The 23,227-nt window shown below is 44.5% G+C and overlaps 1 protein-coding gene across 1 annotated transcript; it reads right to left on the bottom strand.

The window, feature by feature from the left end:
* Window positions 1-4,070: 4,070 nt before the first annotated feature.
* LOC125439378 (leukocyte elastase inhibitor-like) lies at window positions 4,071-22,224 on the bottom strand. The gene is given in 8 exon segments (XM_048508473.1): window positions 4,071-4,259; window positions 4,262-4,570; window positions 8,646-8,801; window positions 14,472-14,614; window positions 15,642-15,759; window positions 18,867-18,986; window positions 21,185-21,295; window positions 22,045-22,224. Coding segments are annotated over 8 exon segments (1,233 nt in total). The 3' UTR covers window positions 4,071-4,163.
* Between the last annotated feature and the right edge of the window lie 1,003 nt (window positions 22,225-23,227).

Below are 23,227 nucleotides of genomic sequence, written 5' to 3'. Positions count from 1 at the left end.
CAAACAAGTGGTTTTTTTAATTGTGTATTTTATAATAAAATTCAAGAAGAAACTATTGGGCTGTTATTGGACTGGTTTCCCTGAAGATCACATAAAACTAGACTTGATTATCTTCTGTGGGACAAGAATTGCCAAATGACTCATATAGTCACTTGGTTTTGCATGCAGATTTGTAAACTTAGAAAATCTGGGGAAAGTTTTTGATGCCAGAAAAGGACCGAGGTTCTGAATTTTAATCTGACTAGCATCTTCTCTCTATATAAAAATCTATCAGTGCGTTTTCTGCTGACAGGTAATCTCCCAAACTACTGGACCAATTGTTTCTGGAAATTTTCACACGCCACAATCTCACAAGGTATGCTCAGGTTTCCATACTGTTTCCAATAACCCTCCTGTTGCCAGGCATGTACATGTCACAACTGTGCTGTAATTATTGTGTACACATGCCAATACACCTGTGACAGTTAGAACTCACAGTCTCCTGTTCTGCAACAGAGCCATCTGCCGGGGCTCACAAAGCAACACCCTCTGATACAAGGGAAACAACCATGCTCTCTTTGAAAAAACCGCTAAGCTATCTTGAGGTGAAAGGGATGGGCTCCACCCAATTCTAGTGATCTGGACATGGCTCCACTCCACCCTAGTGGGAGGAAGGGGAAGGTGAGGGAGGGTCCGGGTTTTGCTGGACCAAACGCTTCTTGAAATTTGAACACAATGTAGCTCATGCCTCCCAGCATGTTTTAAGCTACTTACGTAGCTCATGTACCACACTGGACCAAGGTAACCACTATGATACAGAAGCTACGCTCCACCCAGTTCTCCACACACACACACACACATAGGGAACCGAAAGCCAAGTAGAAACGGATAACCTTTCATACACACTTCTCTTTAGGGTGTGCTTTGCTGAACTGTGATAGGGTATTGTGTACCTGCTTTCAATACACTCTGACATTGTGCTGGAAACCATGGTATGGTCTCCACAACAGCTCATCTGATAGACGCCAACGGCAACACACTTCAGCTTCGCAAGGGAACAGAATGAAAGCGAACAGGGCCCACCATCTGGACATGGGCCACCCACCCTGCAATAACAGAGTGAAGGGGAACGTTAGGGAGGGAGGGTGGGGTGCCATGCAAGGGAACGGAGAAAGGGAGAGGGAGCCGAAATCTCCCCTTGCCCTCCTCCCTTGCAAGCATTGTTCGAATGACACATATTCGAACCGCTCTGCTTTCTTTCCACTCTTCACTAAAGACTGAAGCCACAGCAACATGTGGCCGGGCACGCTAGTTTTAACATAATTCCCAAGGAAAGTGTTTGGTTTTTAAATCTGGGGCACAAATATGATTTTATTCTGTGTGAAACTACTACAGACTAAGCTTATTTTTAGAACTGTAAGTTTAGCCTATATCTTTTGTATACAAATAGATCACACAAATGGCATTGCTGTATTGAAGTATATTTGTTTTAGTATATTCAAAATATACTGGTCGATGACGGTAATAAATTTTGATTGATTGATTACACGGGCCTCACTGTGCTCTATAGCTTCCAACATTTTTCACTTAAGGCAATTGGCTTGCCAGATCAGAACTTGCTTGGGAGAAATGCCTCAAGTACTGAAATAAAATGCAATGAGTGGTTTTGTACCACCTGAACCACTATCTCTTATGATCTTATAACATCAAGTGGATCTACCGCCTGTCCCCTTTGAAGTTTGGGAGAACGGAAGTTGGTGCCATCTTGTTTTAATGCTATACTATTGTACTGTATTTTAATGGGTTGGACTTATTTTATTAGAGCTGTATTTAATTTTATATTTACTGAATTTTAACTTCTAAGCTATTAACAGTGCTCTCTACTATATTGTTCATCACTTGAGCCCTTCTGGGAGGGCGGTTTATAAGCCCAATAATTGAATAATAATAAATAATAATAATAATAAATTGAATAATAATAATAATAATAATAATAATAATAATAATAATAATAATAATAATAATAATAATCATAATAATAATAATAATAATAATAATAATAATAATAATAATAATAATAATCTCCAAGGCAAATATATGACCTCCTGAATGAGCCCTTCCAACATATGCAGAGCAAATTGTGTCAGACTAGAACAGGAGAAACCTTTTTTTAAAATAATTTTTATTGTATCATTTGAATATGACATTTTATATTAAGGCTTTTCTTCCTTCGTTTTCAAACAATACATTTTCCCCTTTTTTTCCTCCCCCCTATATTTTTTCATAGTTTGATCAAACAAACAGCAGTAAGTTCATTCTTTGTAATCTCTCTTTCTCCCATTTCTCAAGACTCCAGCTTCTTTCTATCTCAAAGTCCTCGGTGATACGGTCCATATTGTCGAGATTTCGCTCTGTTTATCTTGCCACAGTTTGTTCTTTGTTATTATTTCGAAAATGTCCAGCGTCACTTGTTCCCAGATATATTCCAACCATTTCTGGATTGCCCATTTTTTCTTTTCTTTCCAGCCTAAAGCTATTGTTGCATGTGCTGCTTTGATCATTATTTTATACATATAGTTATATCTTTTATCTACCCTCCTATCCTCCATTACACCCATGAACATTAAATCATTATTTATCCCAATATTAATCTTCACAGAACAGGAGAAACCTGACACAAAATGAATGTTCCCTAAATATGAAGCAGCCCTAACAAAAATCTCTCTGTGTGTGGCCAGCACTCCCTCTTGTGATGACTGCTATGTTGCACTCTTTTTGTTCGTATATTAGGGATTGACCCCACGGCTGTTTGCATTTGAATGTCATACATGATCGTTGCACATCCTCATTAGATTGGATTCACCTCCTCCCTCTTGATGATTCCTTGTTCCTTGTGTGACATTTGGACACCATTTCCACGTACACGCCATGTATCCGTTGTATGCCATTTTGCATGCAAGTGATGCAAAAACAATGTTGGAAAATGTGTAGGAAAACGTGTTCGTTTTAATAGAAAAAATTCAATGTGAAGAGAAAGAAACTGACGTATGGCTCATGTTCATGCTTCACAAAGAGGAAATGAAATCAAAACAGGGATGCTGGAATCAAACCAGGCGGCTTTCAAAATTCAATCTCACCTTTCAATCTCACCCGACGGCTTTCAAAATTCAGTCAACAAAGCATGCCTCAGTCCAACAAGGAACTCTGTTTAGTTCTGATGCATGGACTGATGCATGTTGATATCCCCCATTCATCCCCAGGAGGAGTCTCTCTTTCTAGACAGGTGGTGGCGGACGAAATTCCAGAGGGGCTTCATGGATTCTAATTATCAGCCCCTGCCATCACGGCCAATTGGCCATGCTGACAAGGGCTGATGGGAATTGTAGTCCATGAACATCTGGAGTGCCATAGGTTCGCCACCACTGGTCTAGACCCTGCTACTTATTACAGGGCTTCATAATTATCACTGAAACATCCAGATATCAACACAGCAAGCATTTATGTTGCAGAAACTATACAAATACTCAGTTGACAAACACACATTTAAACAGCAATTCTTGCTTCAACAAGTTGAATAAGTTCACTTGTGTGGATCAAATACTAAAGAAACCAACTGTCCAGTGCCAGTAATATCACAACCATTCTCCACCTAACCATGCTATATTTAAAACTCTCCAAAACAGCACAAGCGCCATTTGGGATGTTTTGTCTCCTTGCAACTTCTACTGCTTCATTAGAAGAAAAGTTTGGATTCAGACCCTGCTTTTATCAATTGTAAGGAGACTTAAGGTGGCTTACAAACTCCTTCCCTTCCTCTCCCCACAACAGACATCCTGTGAGGTAGGTGGGGCTGAGAGATCTGAAAGAACGGTGACTAGCCCAAAGTCACCCAATAGGGTGTGTAGAAGCGGGGAACTAAATCCAATTCGCCAGATAAGAGTCCACCACTCAGGTGGGAAACCGAACCCAGTTCTGCAGACTACAGTCCACTGCTCTTAACCACTCCCCTCTGCTGCTTTGAGTCTGAGAAGATCAGGTTGGAAGTGAATATTTAAAAGGAAGGAAGAATATAGAAATTACACAAAGGGGTTCACGTTGCAAGAAGAAAGACAGATAATCCGCACATCTCATTTGATCCGACACATTTTAAAAAGAAGGTTGAGGTAGTGACTCTGTTTTCACCTTTAAGGACTGCAGAATTTGCCAAGGAAAAGGGTAGTGCTGGTTGGGTTGTGCTGGATACAGAAGAGAAATGGGTGATCGGCCACAAATGGTTCATATAATGGACTAAAGATCTGCTGGAAACTACAGCGCCTGTGGCAGCAGCTGCTTCAGTGCCCACTTCATTCACGTCCACGTAAGCTTTGTGGATCACCTTGGACAAGTAGAGTTGGCTGGAGGGAGACATCCCCGAAAGGTTGGCTTTGGCTTCACTGAACACATCAACCATCCCCAGACTTTGCAAAGCCAAGTTGAGGTCGAAGGCCTCTTCGAGCTTGAACCGGGGTATATACATCTCCACGTGATTCTCCTCCACGTTTTCCGAGGCGGTCCAGAGGGCAAAATTCTCAGTGTTCATGGCCTGTTCAAGCTGAATGGTCAGACAGGGTTCACAATCAGTGGGAGAATAGATCACATCAGGCAAACTCAAAAGAAATGTATCATCTTTCAAATAAACCAGTGTCTTGTGGATCTTTGCAATGTCTGTGGTTTCCCATAGCTATCCAATGTAATTTCTGTACCACTTCATTTGTCATGTAAATACGAATGTTACCCTTCAGTTCTTTCTGGTGCTCAGCCTCAGAGGAGAGGCTGCAGCGTTTGGGACTCTTTTTTTTTTTTAGCTCTTGAGAGGAGACGGGCTGGAGGGGGGGGATATGGGATTGGAAGTCTATAAAATTATGCATGGGGTAGAAAATGCTGACAGAGAGAATTTTCTCTTTCTCACGTACCGCTCAGAAACCAGGGGGCATCCATTGAAAAATGCTGGGGAGGAATTAGGATTCTCATCAAAAAGGTGCGAACACTTCTTCACGCCAACAACGTAGATCGGTGTTTGGAATATGCTGCCACAGGAGGTGGTGATGGGCCACTTAACCTTGAGAGCTTTAAAAGGGGCTTGGACAGATTTTATGGAGGAGAAGTCATCAATTTATGGCTGTACCAAATCTTGGATCCTCTTTTGATCTTCGAGATTGTGCAAATGTCCTTAGCAGACCAGGTGCTTCAGGGAGCAACAGCCGCTATAAGGCCATTGCTTTCTCACCTCTCCTGCATGTGAGTCTCCAAAAGGCACACCTGATGGGCCACTGTGAGTAGCAGAGAGCTGGACTAGATGGACTCTGGTCTGATCCAGCTGGCTTGTTCTTATGTTCTAAAATCCTTATGCACTTGTTATTGAATGTTTGCACAGCCAATTAAATTTCCAGTGGCCTATTAGAAGCCATGCTTGTGAAAAGGCCTTGCCCACATTCAAAAAACACTTGGCAGGTGCCAGGAAGGGGGTCACCGTGCACCATGGCACCCACAGGCACCATCGGAGAACCCTGAAGTACATTTTTTTAAGTTAAAAGTGCAATAATGCATCTAGTTATTAGTATATTTTCTTGCCACCCCAGATTTGGGGGGTGGAGTCCTAGGGAGGCCAGGATTTGGAGAAGGGGGGGGAACATAGTGGAGTATAATGCCATAGAGGTCACCGTTTGAAGTTGCCATTTCCTCCAAGGGAACTGACTTTTGTAATCTAGAGATAAGTTATAATTCAGGGGAGTCTCCAAGCCCCACTTGGAGGTTGGCAACACCACTTGGAGGTTGGCAATGGCTACTGGATCCATAACACCAAATGGCTATTGTAAAAGGGCTCCTAGAGCTGCAGAGACATTCTCCATGTTTTGAGACTGTTTCTAATAAGGACTAGAAGCATGCATCTTTTAGGCCCTTTCCGCACAGGCTAATTAAACCGGGATAACACCAGTTAAAAAAACGGATTGGGAGGAACTTTGCATGGATCCTGCTCCTAACGCAGATCCATTCTGCGTTTTTCCTCCCAACCCAGGTTATTAAAGAATCATGATTTCTGTGGTTCTTTTGTTTTAACACACCTCGTGACGATCCAACCGCTGAGCAGTCATTGCCTGTCGCCATGTAGGGCGGTTGGCTATGCGGCTGCGCTTTCCCCCTTTCCTGGCTCCCATCTGCTGACTCCAGCAAGGCTCTGGGGGAGCCCGTGTGCTTGCCTGCGTAGCTGCGCTTCAGAGGGAGGTAAGTTTCTTTAAAGTTTTTTTAAGCATCTCCGTGTGAAGGTGCGCACTCCGGCTGATGCGCTGGCTGTCCACAGGACAGCCAACCATGCGAACAGCTCGGGGCTATGCCAGGCTAGTTTATCCCAGATGCAACCCACTGAGAATTTGCTGTGCAGAAAGGGACTTAAAGAAGAGCTGTATTTAACAGGGTTTTTCTGCACAATTGAGGCAGGAAATAAAACATTTCCTTCATGGAGTTCCCCATTGTTTTTACTCCAAATTGTTTTATTTCCAGCCTCAAAATATTTTAAATGAATCCCCTTTAAAAACGAGTCTCTGACTGAAACGTTTTGAAAACTTCTTCAGTTGTTGCGTGATTTATTGACTACATTTCCCATGGTTCTCTGCTTCCCTGGACTTCTCCAGTGCCATTTTCTGAGCTCACTCAGTTCCCCCTTCCCTGTTTATTAGTAGCATTTCTCTGTTCTTTTGGCTTTTGAGGAGCCAGTCTTCAATCTGTAAGCATCGAAAGTATGCGTCATGGAGCACAGAATGCAGCTTGAGACTGTGAAGCACTGACTCAACAGTGGACTAAAAAAAAAGCGGGGTGTGTGTGTGTGTGTGTGTGTGTGTGTGTGTGTGTGTGTGTGTGCGCGCGCGCGCGTGTGCGCCAGGAATCATTTCAAGGGAGTGAGTGCAAACAAAAGGGGTGTTGAAAATGTTTTACAAACATTTTACAAACATTTTACGAGATTTGTGCGGAAAGGGTCACAGTAAACAAGAGACCTTAGACTAATAGAGAGTCTCAGTGAACATGAGCACATATACACGTCACATTTGATCAATAAACCATGTGTCCCCATCATCTCATTAACACAGAATTACCTCTGCAGTATGGAACAGGAACTGACCTTCCTGCTGGTATTGGTTTAAGGTCTCATTGATTTTCATCAGATATGAATCCTTAATTTAATTGAACCACACCAAAAGTGTCAAAAACAGCAGGGAAAAAAATGAAACAGCAGCTCCCTCTAGTGTCTGTAATTGTGCACAGCATTCTGTCCTGCATATGGGTCTTATTCCCACAAGTGGTTCACAATGCATCTTGCTGCCAAATTCATCATTTCATATATTTTTTTCATTTCTGCCTGTTTGGTTTTGAAAACATTTTCCAATCATTTTCCTGAGCATTTTAATGGTGATTTTTCCCCTGATCTGTTTTGTCTACATCCATTCAAACACCTGGCTCCTTATCTATGTCCCCCCCTGTAGCGCATTTGGGGTGGGGTGGGGTGGTAAACCATACATTGAAAGCTGTTCCTTGGGTACTTGTCAATAGTAGAAATGGGGGCTGAGATATCTTTGAATTGCCACTTCAAAATGTAACTGCTCAGTAACGCTAGAGATCCTGCACAAAAGGGGGAAAGGAGAGAGAGGTTTCTTCTTCTGCATCATGGATGATATCTCACCGCCATTAGGAATGATACATTTTCAACAGTCGCTTGTGGAATAAATGCAACTGAAGAGCCTCCAGGAGAAACGATACAGGGGAATGGAGGTGTGTGGAATGATTTTGCGGAAAACGTTTCCAAGACACAAGCTTTGACCCCTGGGAAATGTGTGGAAAATGTGTGTGCCATGTAGAAAAGGCCATGATGAAGAGTTCAAATCCTGTTTCCTTAAATGGGAGCCAATGCCCTATTTGGAGGTCTCAGGGAGGCTTACAAAATTGAAAACTACAATAAAAACAACATCAAATAAAACAATTATAAAAAAATACCATAAAACAAACTTCCAGGATATTACCCAGCCTCACACCCTCCCCCACCCCAGACCAGAGAGGGTATCAAGGAGGTCAAACGCCAAAGGCCTGAGTGAAGATGAAAGCCTTATGTCGTTAGTTTTATACCCCGGGCTTGTTTTAAGAATCCTTTGGTTTTATTGGTTAACTTGTACTATACTATTCTCAAGACATGCACGAATAATGCACTTTCAAACTGCTTCTCAGTGCTCTTTTGGAGCTGTGCGGAATAGCAAAATCCACTTGCAAACAGTTGTGAAAGTGGTTTGAAAATGCATTATTTTGCGTGTGCGGAAGGGGCCTATGTTAACTATAATCCACTTCGAGCAGGACTCTGGTGAAGCAGCATAGAAATCTTCTAAATAAATACTTTTTATAAGGTGCAAGTCTACCCTATCATAGTTCCTGCTATCTTAAGACTGTAACAAACTGTGGGTCGGATTGAATCCCCTTCCTGTGCCAGAAACGTGTTTTCATCTTTAAAAAAACTTTAAAAAAAAACATCCAACTGTAGCAAGAACAGCCTGTCCCCCGAAAGCTCACATGTTGCATTGTGACATTTGGTCGCTCTTAATAAAGAAAGTTACGCTTCCGCGGTTTATTTCCCAACGGACCACTGTTACCTGCTGCAGACCACTGATGTCATTTGGGAGTAGGATGATCATAGACAAGACTTCACCCAAATATGGGAGGCAAAGAATCTGTGCATTGGCTCCTGCCGCATCACCCAACTTAAACTTGCCTTTCTGATGCATCATGGGCACAGATTTGCTCTCGTTCTGTTTCCAAAGACAAGGCAGAAAGAAATACAATGAGTACATTTACATGCACTTGTGCTATGATTTCACATGCAAGCAAAATTCATTCCTTTTATAACGAAAGGCATGGATTCTGAACCACTGTTAGGTAGTATTGTGCATATCACTAGCTGATATAACAGTAGCAGAGCCAATTCTGCTCCAGGAAGCAGATATAACAGGAAGCAGAGCCAATTCGGCTCCACTGAGTGCTGTGGAGGGTGGAGCTTAGGCAGTGATATCACTTCCTTCATGCCTCTCTAGGAATTCCTTTAAATCTCCAGTCCTTATAAAACACTCAATTTAAGGGTTTGGGGGGTTGCAATTAAGGTGTGCACCAATTCATTCCCATGGTCATTTCTGACCCAAACTAATAAGAATGGCTATAGGGTTGCCAGCTCCAGGTTGGGAAATACTTGGAAATTTGGGGGGTACAGCCTGAGGGGGGCGGGGTTTGGAAAGGGACTTAAGTGGGGTTTAATACCAAACATTCCACCTTCCGTTTTCTCCTGGTGAACTGATCTTTGTTGCCTGGAGACCAGTTGTAATAGTGGGAGATTTCCAGCCACCTCCTGGAGGTTGGCAACCCACAATGGCTCGTTGAAAAAGGGAACAGGTGACAGTTCTGGGTCTACTGGTTCTCTTTCATCCTCCTTTAATAATCTCCTGTCTAAACTATAAGTGTTGCTAGATGTAAGCAGGAGTTCTCTGAGCCCTTCAGGGGTAGGGCGGTCTATTAAATTTAATCAATCAATCAATCAATCAATCAATATAATAATAATAACAACAACAACAACAACAACAACAACAACAACACAGTCCTAGATGCTTGGGAAGTGTCTGACGTGTGATGTAATACAAAATCCAGCATATTGATCTTGTTTGCTGTATATAACTGTTTTTGTATCAATAATAATAATAATAATAATAATAATAATAATAATAATAATAATAATAATAATAATAATAATAATAATAATAATAATAATAATAATAAAATACATACAGCCATTGAACATGCCACAAGACTCTCTTTTTTAGATTTGGAAAGTAAATCTCTAGATGGCACATAAGAGGGGGCATTATTTTGAAAAATGAGATATACGCAGAGAAAGGAAACTTAAGAGCCAGGTTCAGAAGCCAGTGCAGGACTGTTCCAGAATAAACACAACATGAATGCAATACGGTAGGCAGAAGAAAGCCATCTGAGAATTGGGTAGAATCTGTGGCTATAGACAATACTTTATACAGCCAGAAAAGGTAAAGGTTGTCCCCCTGGGCAAGCACTGAATCATTACTGACTCATAGGATTAGGTCACATCAATAATGTTTACTAGGCAGATTCTCATGAAAACGTTTCCCCCACTCTACTCATGAAGCCCCCCCCATGCCACGCCAGCTACTCTCATTCTGGCATACTGGAAAGCTTCCCCACTGTAACCCCGCCTGGTAGCGAGGAGTTCATTAAACTTAGTAATGTAGTGAAGCAGTTCATCCTTAGATATGAAGCAAACACTAACCAGAGTCATCCTTTCTATTCCAGTAGAAAACCAGCGACATTTTCCTCAGGATATATTTTGCCCTTTACTGCTTAGGATCACGGGATTCACCATATAGATGTTACTATTGGTCGTTTCCCCACTTACCATCAACCACTCTTGCTGCACGCTACTCTCAGTGCGCATCATTTCTTGGCGCTACTTCCTGGCTTCCCACCTACCCCGCGCTTCTGTGCGGGGTTTACGTCAAAAGGTGCCGCTTTTGAAGAGCGCTTCAGGAATGAGGCACGCTGAGGGGGGCATTACAGCGTAGCGCTAAGGCGGCTGCGCGTATCGGTCAGCCTCCTGTAGTAGGGAGTGCCGGGGACCCCCCGCCATTACTGGCTACAGTAGCGCGCAGCAGAAGGTAAGTGGGAAAACACTCTATGTTTATGGGGTGGTTTACCATTGTCTTCCCCAGTCATCTACCCTTTACCCCCAGCAAACTGGGTTTTCATTTAACCAACCTCAGAAGGATGGAAGGCTGGGCCACCCTTGAGCCGGCTTCCTGGAACTGACTTCCCTCAGGATCAAACTCTGGTTGTGAGCAGAGCTTGGACTGCAGTACTGCAGCTCACCACTTTGTGCCACAGGGGTACACAGGGCTTCCCATTGCACAACGTAAGGGAATCTCTTAAAGGCCGCTTTCCCCACTTCATCACCTTTGCGAGCCGTTCCTTTGCTGCGCATTCACTCTCAGTGCGCGGCCATCTTCTGGCGCCTACCGGCTGCCCCCCATCAGCTACCGCTTCGAGGAGTCAGCCAGGGATGCTGCACGCTGGAGTGGGTGCTAGAGCTGCAGCTGCCAGGGCGGCTGCTTGTCAGCCGCCTTCTGTAGTGGGAGTGTCAGACCCTTGGCGCCACTTGAGGAGAGTAGGCATAGCTACGTTTGCTTAAGGTAAGTGGGGAAAGGGCCACAGTCAATAAAGGTTTCCCAATAAAGATCTCTTTCAGACCTGTTTCCTGTTTCTCCAGGAATTTCCCACTCCAGAGAGATGGCAATATGACAGCAGTCTTTGGGTTGACCCTTCGTGATCTGCTGTAGAACTCAGACGGGTCCTGATGGAATTTATACTTCAGCTCCCCAGGTGTCTTTACCAGGTGTCTTGCTTTCCATCTCTGACAGAAGTGAAGCAAGGACCACAGTAAGTCGCAAATATAGTAGACGTTTCTACTCACAAAGGCAGAGCCTAAGTCCAGCCATTTTAGAACCTACTGATTTGCTCTGACCTGGATGGCCCAAGCTAGCCCAATCTCGTCATATCTTGGAAGCTAAGCAGGGTCAGTCTTGATTAGAATTTAGATGGGAGACCACCAAGGAATACCTGGGTTGCTATGCAAAGGAAGCAATGGCAAAACCACCTCTGTCAAGTTCAAGTTCAAGTTCAAAGACCTTTATTAGGGCATTAAAACATATAGCAGAGCTTGCTAAGTAACTCCAAATACAGTTTTATTAAGATAGCTAGAACAGGTAATTCTACTTCCAAAAAATGCAATACATCAGGAGCTTTAAAGAGGAGACCAGGAAATTATTTCTCAGTAATAGTGAAAGCAAAGAATTTGGCCACTATGTCCAATTGCTTGGGATTCTCTTGCAGTCCAGAAGATAGTTCAATTTAAGATTAAAAAAAAAAAAAAAAAAACAAAAAAAAAAAAAAAAAAAGGTTTGGATGGGAACCAGTGAGGGATCCTTCTAGAAAACAGGTTTGGTCTAAAAAAATCATTAAATTCCTTTGGACAAATCTAATAAAATGTGCTCCAATGACTTCTCAGAGAAGCTGACAGTATTGCCAGTATTCACAGGCACGCTTTGCTAGAAGGTACCTCTGAATCTCTCTGGGGAAAGGTTAGTGGAAATGTGTTATTCTCCGCCTTCTGGTCAATAGCCACTCCTCTTGCAGCTTAGGGTCAGACAAGATGTTTAAATATGCAGCTGTCTTGCATTTCCCCGGCATGATGTTAAAATGGAGGAGAGAACAAGCTCCTTGCTTCCGTTTCACTAATCTAGATATTGGTGTTCCTGACGACAGTCGTTAATAGCCGTACATTCGATACAACGCTGTATCCTCGGGCTAGGAGAAAGCATATGAGCTGGTCCCAGGAAAGACTCCAGGGAGGAAATCTTTGATTTTGATATGAGCCCACCAGGTAGAAGATTGGAAGTTCGTGGGAGGGTGCAATAAATGAGACTGTTAGGGTTGTTAAGGAAACATAACCTAATCCAAAATTCTAAAGGTGGCCCACCATGCTTTTTTTGTTTCCAAGAGGTGTAATCCCTGCCCCTCAGGCAGAGTGGCTACGTGTAGGGTAACGCTAAATGGGGACCCCCAAAAGCTTATATAAAAATTTCTAGATTGTATCTCGCCTCTCCAAGGATATATGCCAGGCTTCTCGATCCATAGGGAAACCCCATATGAGAAGTTGGTTGGGACAACCTTGGCATTAAATACCCCTTAGAGCAGCCGTGAATAAATCTCGCCACCTTTTAGTAAAGAAAAAACCTTTCAAAAGGCAGCAGAGGTGATTTGACAGCTCTTTGGACAACAGTTTCCCTATGTTTGACCCTAACTAGGATTTGTGGGATGGAAATTGATTCCTTAGATATTTGAAGAATCTTAACCTGTTCAATAAGTGTCATTATCTAAGTGCCAGGTTAGGAAATCTTTGAAGGTTGCATTCTTGAAAAGACCATGATCTTTAGATTTGAGAGGGTTAATTGACAGCAGGTTGTTATTGCAATATTCACTGCATTTCATGTAGGAGGCTAGATAGGCCAAATCCCTTTGGAGCGTAGATAGTAAGAAAGCGATCATCAGCATGCTAAAGCAGAATTGGTGCAGTGGCATGTTCCCTAACAAGGGACAGTGTGAGTCAATTGTTCTCTCAAAGAAGGGGCAAGGTCATTTTAAAAAAACAGATTGAACAGGAAGGGGCCATTAACGCAACCTTGCTCTGGACTCCTTTGGTTACTCTTAATTTTAGGGGTCAATAGGCCAAGAGGCTGGCATTTCACTCTTGACAAGTGTTGTTGGTATGCAGGGCTTTTATAAGCGCTTAAAAGTTTGGGATCGATTTCCAGTGCTCTCCCAGTTTTTTGCTACAGAGGAGCTCTCTTGCCAACTGAATCAACAAAAGCCCTTTTAGGATCGATAAAAGGCAAGTATAGAGGTTAATCCTTTACCTCTCTTGGTGTATTTAGAGATGACCATATTTAAAACCATACAATGATCTATTGTAGTATGCCCTTTTTTGAAACCAATTTAACCTCTGTCAATCTCTTATCTTGGTCAGCCTCTCAAGTCAGGCTACTAACTGAACATTAATTTTACATATACCTCAAAGCGTGCATAACTTTTGCATATTACTCAGAGGTGGGATCCAGCAGGTTCTCACCAGTTCCCGAGAGTGGGTTACTAATTATTTGTGTGTGCCGAGGGGGGTTACTAATTGGGTCTTCGCTTCTTCCTGCTAGAAATCTTCCATTAGGTCCAAAAAATCATAAAGTCCCTTGTTGTTTCCTATGTGGCTGGTTAGCGAGGGTAGAAAACGTGGATAATTCTCCCTGTTGGGCTGTTTTAAAAAAACATGTTTTTAGAAATATGGTAAAAGTTCCTTGTTTAAGGAAAGTAATCCTTCTTTGGATTTCTAGAAACAAAATTAAGTATTTGAAAGTATTAAGCATTTCGTTGGACAGGCAGTCAATTAGAGTGAGAAGTAGTTGTTTCTGTTGGCAGTAGACAATAGGATCCTTTACATAATGAGTTTAAATTATGGACAGAAAGATACCAGCTGGAAATTAGGAACTTTTTTTTTACAGTAAGAGTTTTTTATAGTAACAGAGACATTATTAATGCCTCGGCCACTCGAATGCTCCGGCCACACCCCTCACAATCGCGGCCCCTCGCCCGGGCCCCATTGGCACTACGCCATTGTTTGAATCCCACCACCATGGGAACCTGTTACTAAAATTTTTGGATCCCACCACTGTATATTACCAATTACTTCTCTAATCCAGAAACTGATAATATCAAGTCAGGCTATTTTGTAATGTACTAAAGCCACCTATAAAGATCCCATGTTCCAAAAACAATTATGTATGGTTATGGTGCGGTACCTCATTCAGCCTAAATTCTCTTTCTGTCGTAAGCTCTGGATCGAACTGGTGTTGCCAAGTAGCTTTAAAATAGATGGCGTTGGCCAACACCAAGACAGCTTGTGGTTCAATAACACCCGGAGCAAAAAGTTCCTTGATCTTCCCTTCGAGAAAAAGAAAATGGAATTACTGTGGAACACTTTTAAAAAATAACAATTTGAATTATTTTTTCTATATTCTTTTAGTGTAGCCTTTTCAAATTCTTTCAGTTTTAGTTTAGCCTTTTAAAAACCAACATTCTGTCGTATCTCTGCAACAGAAATGAAAATGACACTGCCTACATGGCTTACATATCTTAAAACTGATTCAGGGAAATGTTACCTTCTTGAAGGCCCATTCGGCTGGAATAGACCAATGGGGAGGACACCCAGTGGTGGGATCCAAAAATTTTAATGACAAGTTCCGATGGTGGTGGTATTCAAACAGTGGCGCCGCCGCACACACGCACCTCCCGTCCCTATTGGGTAGGGAGGTTGCTTTAGTAACCCCTTCTCAGCACTCAGAAAAAATTAGTAACCACTTCTAGAGAAGTGGTGAGAACTGGTTGGATCCCACCTCTGATGACACCCCATTTTGGGTAGAATAGGCTTGGTTTGACTTGCAGGCTCTGTTCCACCCAGACCTCTCCCAGGGGTTGCCAACTTCTCCTGGAAGGGTTTTCTTACTCTCTAAGGTAACTGCTGCCACCACCTGATCTTTGACAGAATTTTCCACTGGAAAGGGTCAGCCTTCCCCCCCCCCCCGCCCCCGCCAGCTTTCTTTCCAATGTGAGGCCTAGCCTCTGTGTCCCCTGCTTCCCCACTCCTGGGTACCACGTGGCCTGGTGCACTCCTGGAGGAAGATCTGCTTGCCAACTACCAGCCTTCCCCCTGGCGTCCTCTATTTAAAATACCATGTCCAAGACAGTGGAGGCCTATGTGGTTCAGAGAACTGTAACTAGCATCCAACATTGCAAAGTATTTATTTAAAAAGAAAATGTTTGCAAGCATAATTTCAGCACAGCGCCAGACTGAACAAGGGATTCAAAAGAAATGAGTTGTAAACACAGTTCATCTGTTCCTCCCTCTATACATACACGATCAGTTGTTAAGCTTGGAATAGAAGCTGCTGTGGTTTGGGGTGAGTTCGTACCTCGTGTCTGTTTGTCAATCACAGCATTAATTGTCTGCCTAGCTTCCTCTGTGGAATTATAGAAATCAACAGTTTGTAGTGCCGCTCCGTAGATCTCCTTCACATCACTAAGGTATTTCTGTAGAGCAGAAAAGTAAAATAAAATCATGAATGAATGAAAAGGATATTGGTGTGTTTCCAAGATGACGAATTTCTAGGCAATTAATTATATATACCAATAACTCTATTTGGGCTTCGCTGTAGTCAGTCTTGCTGAAGAAGGTCGTTTCCCCACTTACCTCGACCAAAGGTTGCTGCCATTTCTGGCGCGCTCCCGGGCTTCCCCATGACATCATCAAAAGGTGCCATTTTGAGGAGCGCCAGGAATGACGTGCGCTGAGTGGGCGCGACGGCAGCAGCGTCGGGGTGGCTGTGCTGTCGCTGCCCCTGTAGTGGGGAGTGCCGGGGGATCCCGCGCCACTTGGGGAGAGTAGCGCGCAGCAGCAGGTAAGTGGGGAAACGACCGAAGATGACTATTCAGTCAATCCTTCCTGCAGAAAGGGAACCTTTTACCATGCCAGAGCAACCTTTGTGACTTAACTCTACATGTTTTCTTAGTAATTGTTTGTGCAGGATGGCACTACATGCTAAATAAGGCTAAATAATGCTTGAGTTGACCACTGTGGAACCAAATTGCCCCACCTTATCACCATTGTCAATTGTTGGCTGCCTGTTGGTTCGGATAGACCTAAAATCTGGGTTGATGTGACATTGGCCAGAAGGTCGGGTGAGTGAGAAATTCCTAGAAATTAAGGGCAGACCCCCGAGGAGGATGAAGTTTAGGGGAGGGAGGGAGTTCATGCTTGTGACTCTTGTTCCAGTAGTGAAACCGCTGGGCTCATTCACACAGAACACATATCTAGCTTGCGCACCACAGACCAAATCCATTAAGGCCAAATCTGCAAACTCTGCTTGGTCTTATTATCAACTAGTAGCTCCTGAGTTTTGTCTGGATTGAGTTTCAGTTTGGTTGGACATCATTCATTCCAACACTATCTCCAGATTTAGGATCTTTGATGTCTTATCTGGCTCAGTTGAAAAGGAGGAGTAGAGCAGGGTGTCATCTGCATATTTAAAATATGTTATTTCAAATGCCTAGGTCAGGGTTCTGCAACCCGCGGCTCCGGAGCTGCATGTGGCTCTTTCAGCCTTATACTGCGGCCAAGCCTCTCGCGTCTCCGGAGTGTCGGAAAGTAAGCGCGGCGGTGAAATCTTCCAGCTCCCTCCAGATAACGCTGGAAGCTGAAAGGTGAGTTAGGGGAGGGCCGAACCGGAGGCGGCTTCATGCATGAGAGCACTGCTTTTCGCAACCCCTCCACTCACCTCTCCTTCCAGAGCTGCTCTGGAGGGCTGGAGGGACATGCCTATGGTGCCCTCTGACCCCAGGAGGTCAGAGGGTAGTGTGGGCATGTCCCTCCAGAGCAGTTGCCACCCCCCCTCTGCCATCCCCGCAGACGCCATCCCCCTTCTGCCCCAGGGTTTCCCTGCCCAGTGCTGCTGCTGTGGCTGCCATCCCCCCTCTGCCCCACAGAGCAGGTATGTGCTGCCTGGCTCTAGTCGGGCAGAGAGGGGACCTTCTGCCCGCACCTCCTTCCACCCTCCCCAGGCTGGAAGGAAAGGTGAATGGAGGGGCCGAAACAGAGGTGGGTCTGTGCAGAGCCGCCTCTCTGGCTCAGTAGATCTTCAGGGCCGTGGAAAACGGGTCCAAAATGGCCTCTTTGGGTGAGTAAAGGCTTCGATCCCCTGACCTAGGTGATTTTGCCATGTAGGTTTAAACAAACATGAGGGTCTGAAATGTAATATTTGCTTTACCTGTATTGTTTGCCGATGAAAGTGGGCAAGCAGCAGTGCTGTTGGCTCTCTAGGGGTGATTCCCCACTGGCGATTTTAGCAGCCAGAGTTCGACTCCAGTTCCTCGTATACATAAGAATCGACTCCAGTCACTCCCCACAGCCACTGTGTTGTGACAATAACTGCCTTGACAATAACTGCTGACAAGAGGGCGGATGCGTCTGTGGTGCCGTGGTTCTGCTGGAAATGCCGCTTCCCATTGGCTCCCCTTCTTTATGGGGAAACGTGAGCGTGTGTCCTTTTTTTTTACGTCTCTTTGTATGTCACAGCTAATGCAGCTCACGAGCTTCACGTGAAGCTATCGCGATAATTCCGTCGACCCAGTGAACGCTTCCCATTGGCTCCCCCGCTTTATGGCGGGGGAAACGCGGAGCTGCAGGTCGCTTTTTTTTTATCGCCTTTGCTATATGTCACAGCTACGCAGGGCCACGTGCAGCTACTGCAGCGGCATTTCCGCTTCCACGCAGTTGATTGAAAGCTGAAAGGCATTTTCGCGTGAAAGCAACAGTGAAGCTTCAAAATGGCGGGCAAAAGAGGCGCGAATCGCTCTCGCACATGCTCACAAAACCAGGATTTGATTGGCTAGAAACAGAGAGTCAGCCTCACTGACGACTCCCCATTGACTTTCTAACAACCGAAGTTCAACTCAGTTACAGGGAAAAAGTAGTAGTTCATAACTGCAATCCTGGATATTCCAGTTCTGAGGGGACAAAACTGAGTACAGAACAAGGACGAACTCAGTGGTAGTGGGGAGTTGCTGGGTTGAAGCTAGTACTAAACTGAGTCGACTCTGCCAGTGCGGAATCAGGTCTCAGATTCTTAGACTCAAAATGGGGGGGAGGGAATCAACTGCTAGAGGTAGAAAGCTTCCTGTTTCCAGGGGCCAGGTGCTCCCTGGCAACCAGTGGGGTGTGTGGGTGGGGGAATCTTATCAGCAGCAAACAGAAGCCTAAACCTCTGTCACCAGAGATGCGTCAATGTCACTTTTGGTACACTATGAAGGACATCGTCATATTGCCAGTGACATGGGGACTCTATGGTAGAAGCCACTTTTACCATAGAGTTTCTGCCCAATTACTAAAGCGTCCACATGTCACTGGTGAGGCGATGATATTTTTGATGAGAGCCAGAAGTAACATTGGCACAATGGCAGCAACAGAGGCCTAGATTTCAGTTTGTTGCTGCTCAGTCTTCCCTCCCCCCACCCCCCCACAGCTGACTGGCTGAACAGCACCAAAAAAGGAGTCCCAAAGTAGGCAATCCTCACCTCTAGTTGGGGTCTGGGGACCCTACGTCAATATAACAGTTAAGTCCAGAGAACGAGAGAGCACTTACCTGCAAAAATTCATATCCTGTTTGTGCAAACAAGCTGTTTGCCAGGTTCAGCAGGTAACCATTTCCAAGGTTATTCAGTTGAGAAAGGAGGTTCTTGAAGTATACATTGATTCCTCCTTCCTAATCGCAATATGAAAGAAAAGGGTTTTTAAATGCATGAACATTTCCTTGGATATTCAAATGCCTGACCACATAGTACATTACAAGGTTTAGCTCACTCCACATCAATGACCATAGATATTTGTAACCAACAATTTGGCCCTACTTACAGGAGGAAGAAGGAGAAGGAGAAGGAGAAGGAGAAGGAGAAGGAGAAGGAGAAGGAGAAGGAGAAGGAGAAGAGGAGGAGGAGGAGGAGGAGGAGGAGAAGGAGGAGTTTGGATTTATATCCCCCTTTCTCTCCTGTAGGAGACTCAAAGGGGCTTACAATCTCCTTGCCCTTCCCCCCCTCACAACAAACACCCTGTGAGGTCGGTGGGGCTGAGAGAGCTCCGAGAAGCTGTGACTAGCCTAAGGTCACCCAGCTGGCGTGTGTGGGAGTGCACAGGCTAATCTGAATTCCCCAGATAAGCCTCCACAGCTCAGGCAGCAGAGCAGGGAATCAAACCCGGTTCCTCCAGATTAGATACACGAGCTCTTAACCTCCTACGCCACTGCTGCTTAAGATGTTTTAAGCCCCGCAAACCAAGCACGAAGACGCCCTTCATGGACAACAATTTTGCAATGAGGAGTCCTACAGCTGACATCTACTATAGCTCTGGAATGCCAGGGTTGTTCCCAACACTGAGAATACTGCATGGCCAACCCTTTGGTATTTTCTGTGGAAACAACACTGATCCTGTCCCAGTCCCTGAAGGCCCCAAGGCCCAGGCTTCTGGTCCAAGCATTAATCCTTCATCGACCAAATGGATGCCTCAGGATTCTCTCCTGAGCGAAGCCACCTTTTCCCACACTGCCACCAACACCTACCCAGCCTGCTGCCAATTGTGCCAGGGGGCAAAAAATTCCAACCCAGACCTCAAGGGGCAACCAGCTTGTGCTTGCTCTGAAATAGAGAAGAGAAGGGTTTGCTTTTCCAAAGAGGAAAGGCCAGCCTGACATAGGTCCATCCCAGTGGTGGGATCCAAAAATTTTAGTAACAGGTTCCCATGGTGGTGGGATTCAAACAGTGGCGTAGCGCCAATGGGGCTGGGCGGGGCATGACGGGGGTGTGGCCGGGCACTCCGGGGCGGGGCATTAATAATGTCTCTGTTACTGTAAAAAACTCTTACTGTGAAAAAAGTTCCTAATTTCCAGCTGGTATCTTTCTGTCCATAATTTAAACTCATTATAGCAAGTCCTATCGTCTACTGCCAACAGAACTACTTCTCCTCTCATTGACTGCCTGTCAAATACTTAATACTTTCAAATACTTAATTTTGTCTCTAGAAATCAAAAGAAGGATACTTTCCTGAAACAAGGAACTTTACCATATTTCTAAAACATGTTTTTAAAACAGCCCAACAGGGAGAATCATCCCGTTTTCTACCTTCGCTAACCAGCCACATAGGAAACAACAGGACTTGATGATTTTTGGACCTAATGGAATTTCTAACGGAAAAGCAGACCCAATTAGCAGCCCCCTCTCGGCACACACAAATAATTAGTAACCCACTCTCGGGAACTGGTGAGAACCTGCTGGATCCCACCTCTGGTCCATCCTGAGTTTTCCCCCAGCATCATTCTAACTGCCTTCCAGTTGCCTGTTGCCTGTTGCCTCACCCCCACTGAATGGATACTCATTTTCATCCATAAGAGAAAGAGGAAGACCCAACATAAGATTAATTGACTCAGTAAAGCAAGCATTCTGTTTGCAAAACCTGTGCAAGGCTGTTAATGACGGGACCTTTTGGAAATTGTTAATTCATAAGACAGCCAGTGCCATAAGAAGAAGAAGAGTTTGAAGAGTTTGGATTTATATCCCCCCTTTCTCTCCTGCAGGAGACTCAAAGGGGCTGACAATCTCCTTGCCCTTCCCCCCCTCACAACAAACACCCTGTGAGGTGGGTGGGGCTGAGAGAGCTCCGAGAAGCTGTGACTAGCCCAAGGTCACCCAGCTGGCGTGTGGCAGAGCTGGGAATCAAACCCGGTTCCTCCAGATTAGATACATGAGCTCTGAACCTCCTGCACCACTGCTGCTCCAGTGACTTGATTGGGTATAACACACATATGTTAAGGCACAAGAGCACTGGCAGGGGGGAAAGATTAGGAATTCTGACCCAACAGTACCCAGCAAATGGAATGAGAAACAAATCCCAATGACCCAATTTTGGACATACCACTGGACAGTGAGAGTCAACCTCCCTTTGGTGTCTTGATGCAACTGTGGGCAGTCTTTTCTCAGAAGCGGCTGATCTCCTGCCTTCCGTGGTTCTATCAAGGTGGAGCACCTGCACCAGAGAGTAACTATAAGCAATGCGAAACTTTTCCAGAAGGAAGGAAACCCTTATGTATAAGAACATAAGAACTAGCCTGCTGGATCAGACCAGAGTCCATCTAGTCCAGCATTCTGCTACTCGCAGTGGCCCACCAGGTGCCTTTGGGAGCTCACATGCAGGAAGTGAAAGCAATGGCCTTCTGCTGCTGCTGCTGCTCCTGAGCACCTGGTCTGCTAAGGCATTTGCAATCTGAGATCAAGGCAGATCAAGATTGGTAGCCATAGATCGACTTCTCCTCCATAAATCTGTCCAAGCCCTTTTTAAAGCTATCCAGGTTAGTGGCCATCACCACCTCCTGTGGCAGCATATTCCAAACACCAATCACACGTTGCGTGAAGAAGTGTTTCCTTTTATTAGTCCCAATTCTTCCCCAGCATTTTCAAGTAATGAATGCCCCTGGTTCTAGTATTGTGAGAAAGAGAGAAAAATTTCTCTTTGTCAACATTTTCTACCCCATGCATAATTTTATAGGCTTCAATCATATCCCCCCTCAGACGTCTCCTCTCCAAACTAAAGAGTCCCAAACGCTGCAGCCTCTCCTCATAAGGAAGGTGCTCCAATCCTTCAATCATCCTCGTTGCCCTTCTCTGCACTTTTTCTATCTCTTCGATATCCTTTTTGATATCACAGCTTTTTGATGTATCACAGCTTTTTGATGGAGAAGGCTACTACCAGTGAACGTACCATTCTTGGGCACTTACCTGTCCCATCTGTGTCTTACTGCTTCCCTTAGCGCCCATGAAAACCATGCTCAAGGCACATGAGATACTCATAGGAGAGAAGAAGATGTTTTGGGAGGTATCACCTCTGTTCATCTCATTGTAAAGATCAAGACCAAATGCCGTGATGGCTTTAGAAAGGGAGTCTTTGGCAAAATCCATAGCCAGGAACTAAAAGAGAAACGCATACACACAAGAAAAATATATAATTGCAACAATTAGAACCATCGAGATGAACAGCCCAATCTTGTGCTTTTTACTCAGAAGTAAGTTCTATTAAATCCCACAGAGCTCCCCCCCCCCCCACCCAAGAATGTGTAGGACTGCAGCCTTAATTGCTGTGGTACTTTTAAAAAAAATCTGATATGGACATATAGTTTATGATGTTTTAAGCCATTGTATTTAATCTTACAAGTTATATGAGAGCGATTCACTGGGCACCGAGCACTTCAGAAGCTTACTTTAGTTGGAAGAAACGAAACTCACGGGGCAGCCTGACACTGAGTTCTTCAGGTGGTTTGGGAAAACAGGGCCCCACCAAGGAGATAAGGAATTAGCAGAAGCTCACAAATACAGATAAAGGCAAAATAGAAACCAGTAGTTGTTACAGAAACCTTTTACGCAAGGTGTTTTTGACTTAAGTTTCACCAAATATGGGAATGGGCAAGGTGTGGTAAAAGGTGGGATGAGATGACCAGGTCTGTATGTCTTCTTGACGCAAACCAATGGTCAGAAGACAAGGAGGGATGTTTGTAAGAGGGTATAAATTATGTTACGCAAGCAACAGCCCCTTTGAACCTCCTCCCTGTTGCTAACAGAGGAGAGTTCCCTCTTCTGCGCAGAATTGAAAGAAAACAATAAATCTCTGAACACCAAAGAAGCTTTTGGATGGTTATTTTTGTAACCGGTCAGAGCTTTTGCTCTGAGGACAGGGCCTTGCCCTGTGCCTATCAGATCTGACTCCTTTGTGTGGCGTTAGATTTTGTTCTGGATATCCAATGATCAGGCCTGCCTTGCTCCCTTGCTCTCTCACTGTCAATCCCCTGGATCAGAATCCAATAAACACTCAAAAGGTTCAAGGATGCTATTGGCAAACTTCAGAGAACAAGGAAGAAGACGATTCTGGCAAAAAGGGGCCAAGCAGTTGATAAGACGACCCGCACTA

Source organism: Sphaerodactylus townsendi, linkage group LG09 (assembly GCF_021028975.2).
Source record: "Sphaerodactylus townsendi isolate TG3544 linkage group LG09, MPM_Stown_v2.3, whole genome shotgun sequence".
Taxonomy (NCBI): domain Eukaryota; kingdom Metazoa; phylum Chordata; class Lepidosauria; order Squamata; family Sphaerodactylidae; genus Sphaerodactylus; species Sphaerodactylus townsendi.
Note: the sequence above shows the minus strand (reverse complement) of the source record. Positions and strands in the feature narration are given on the sequence as shown.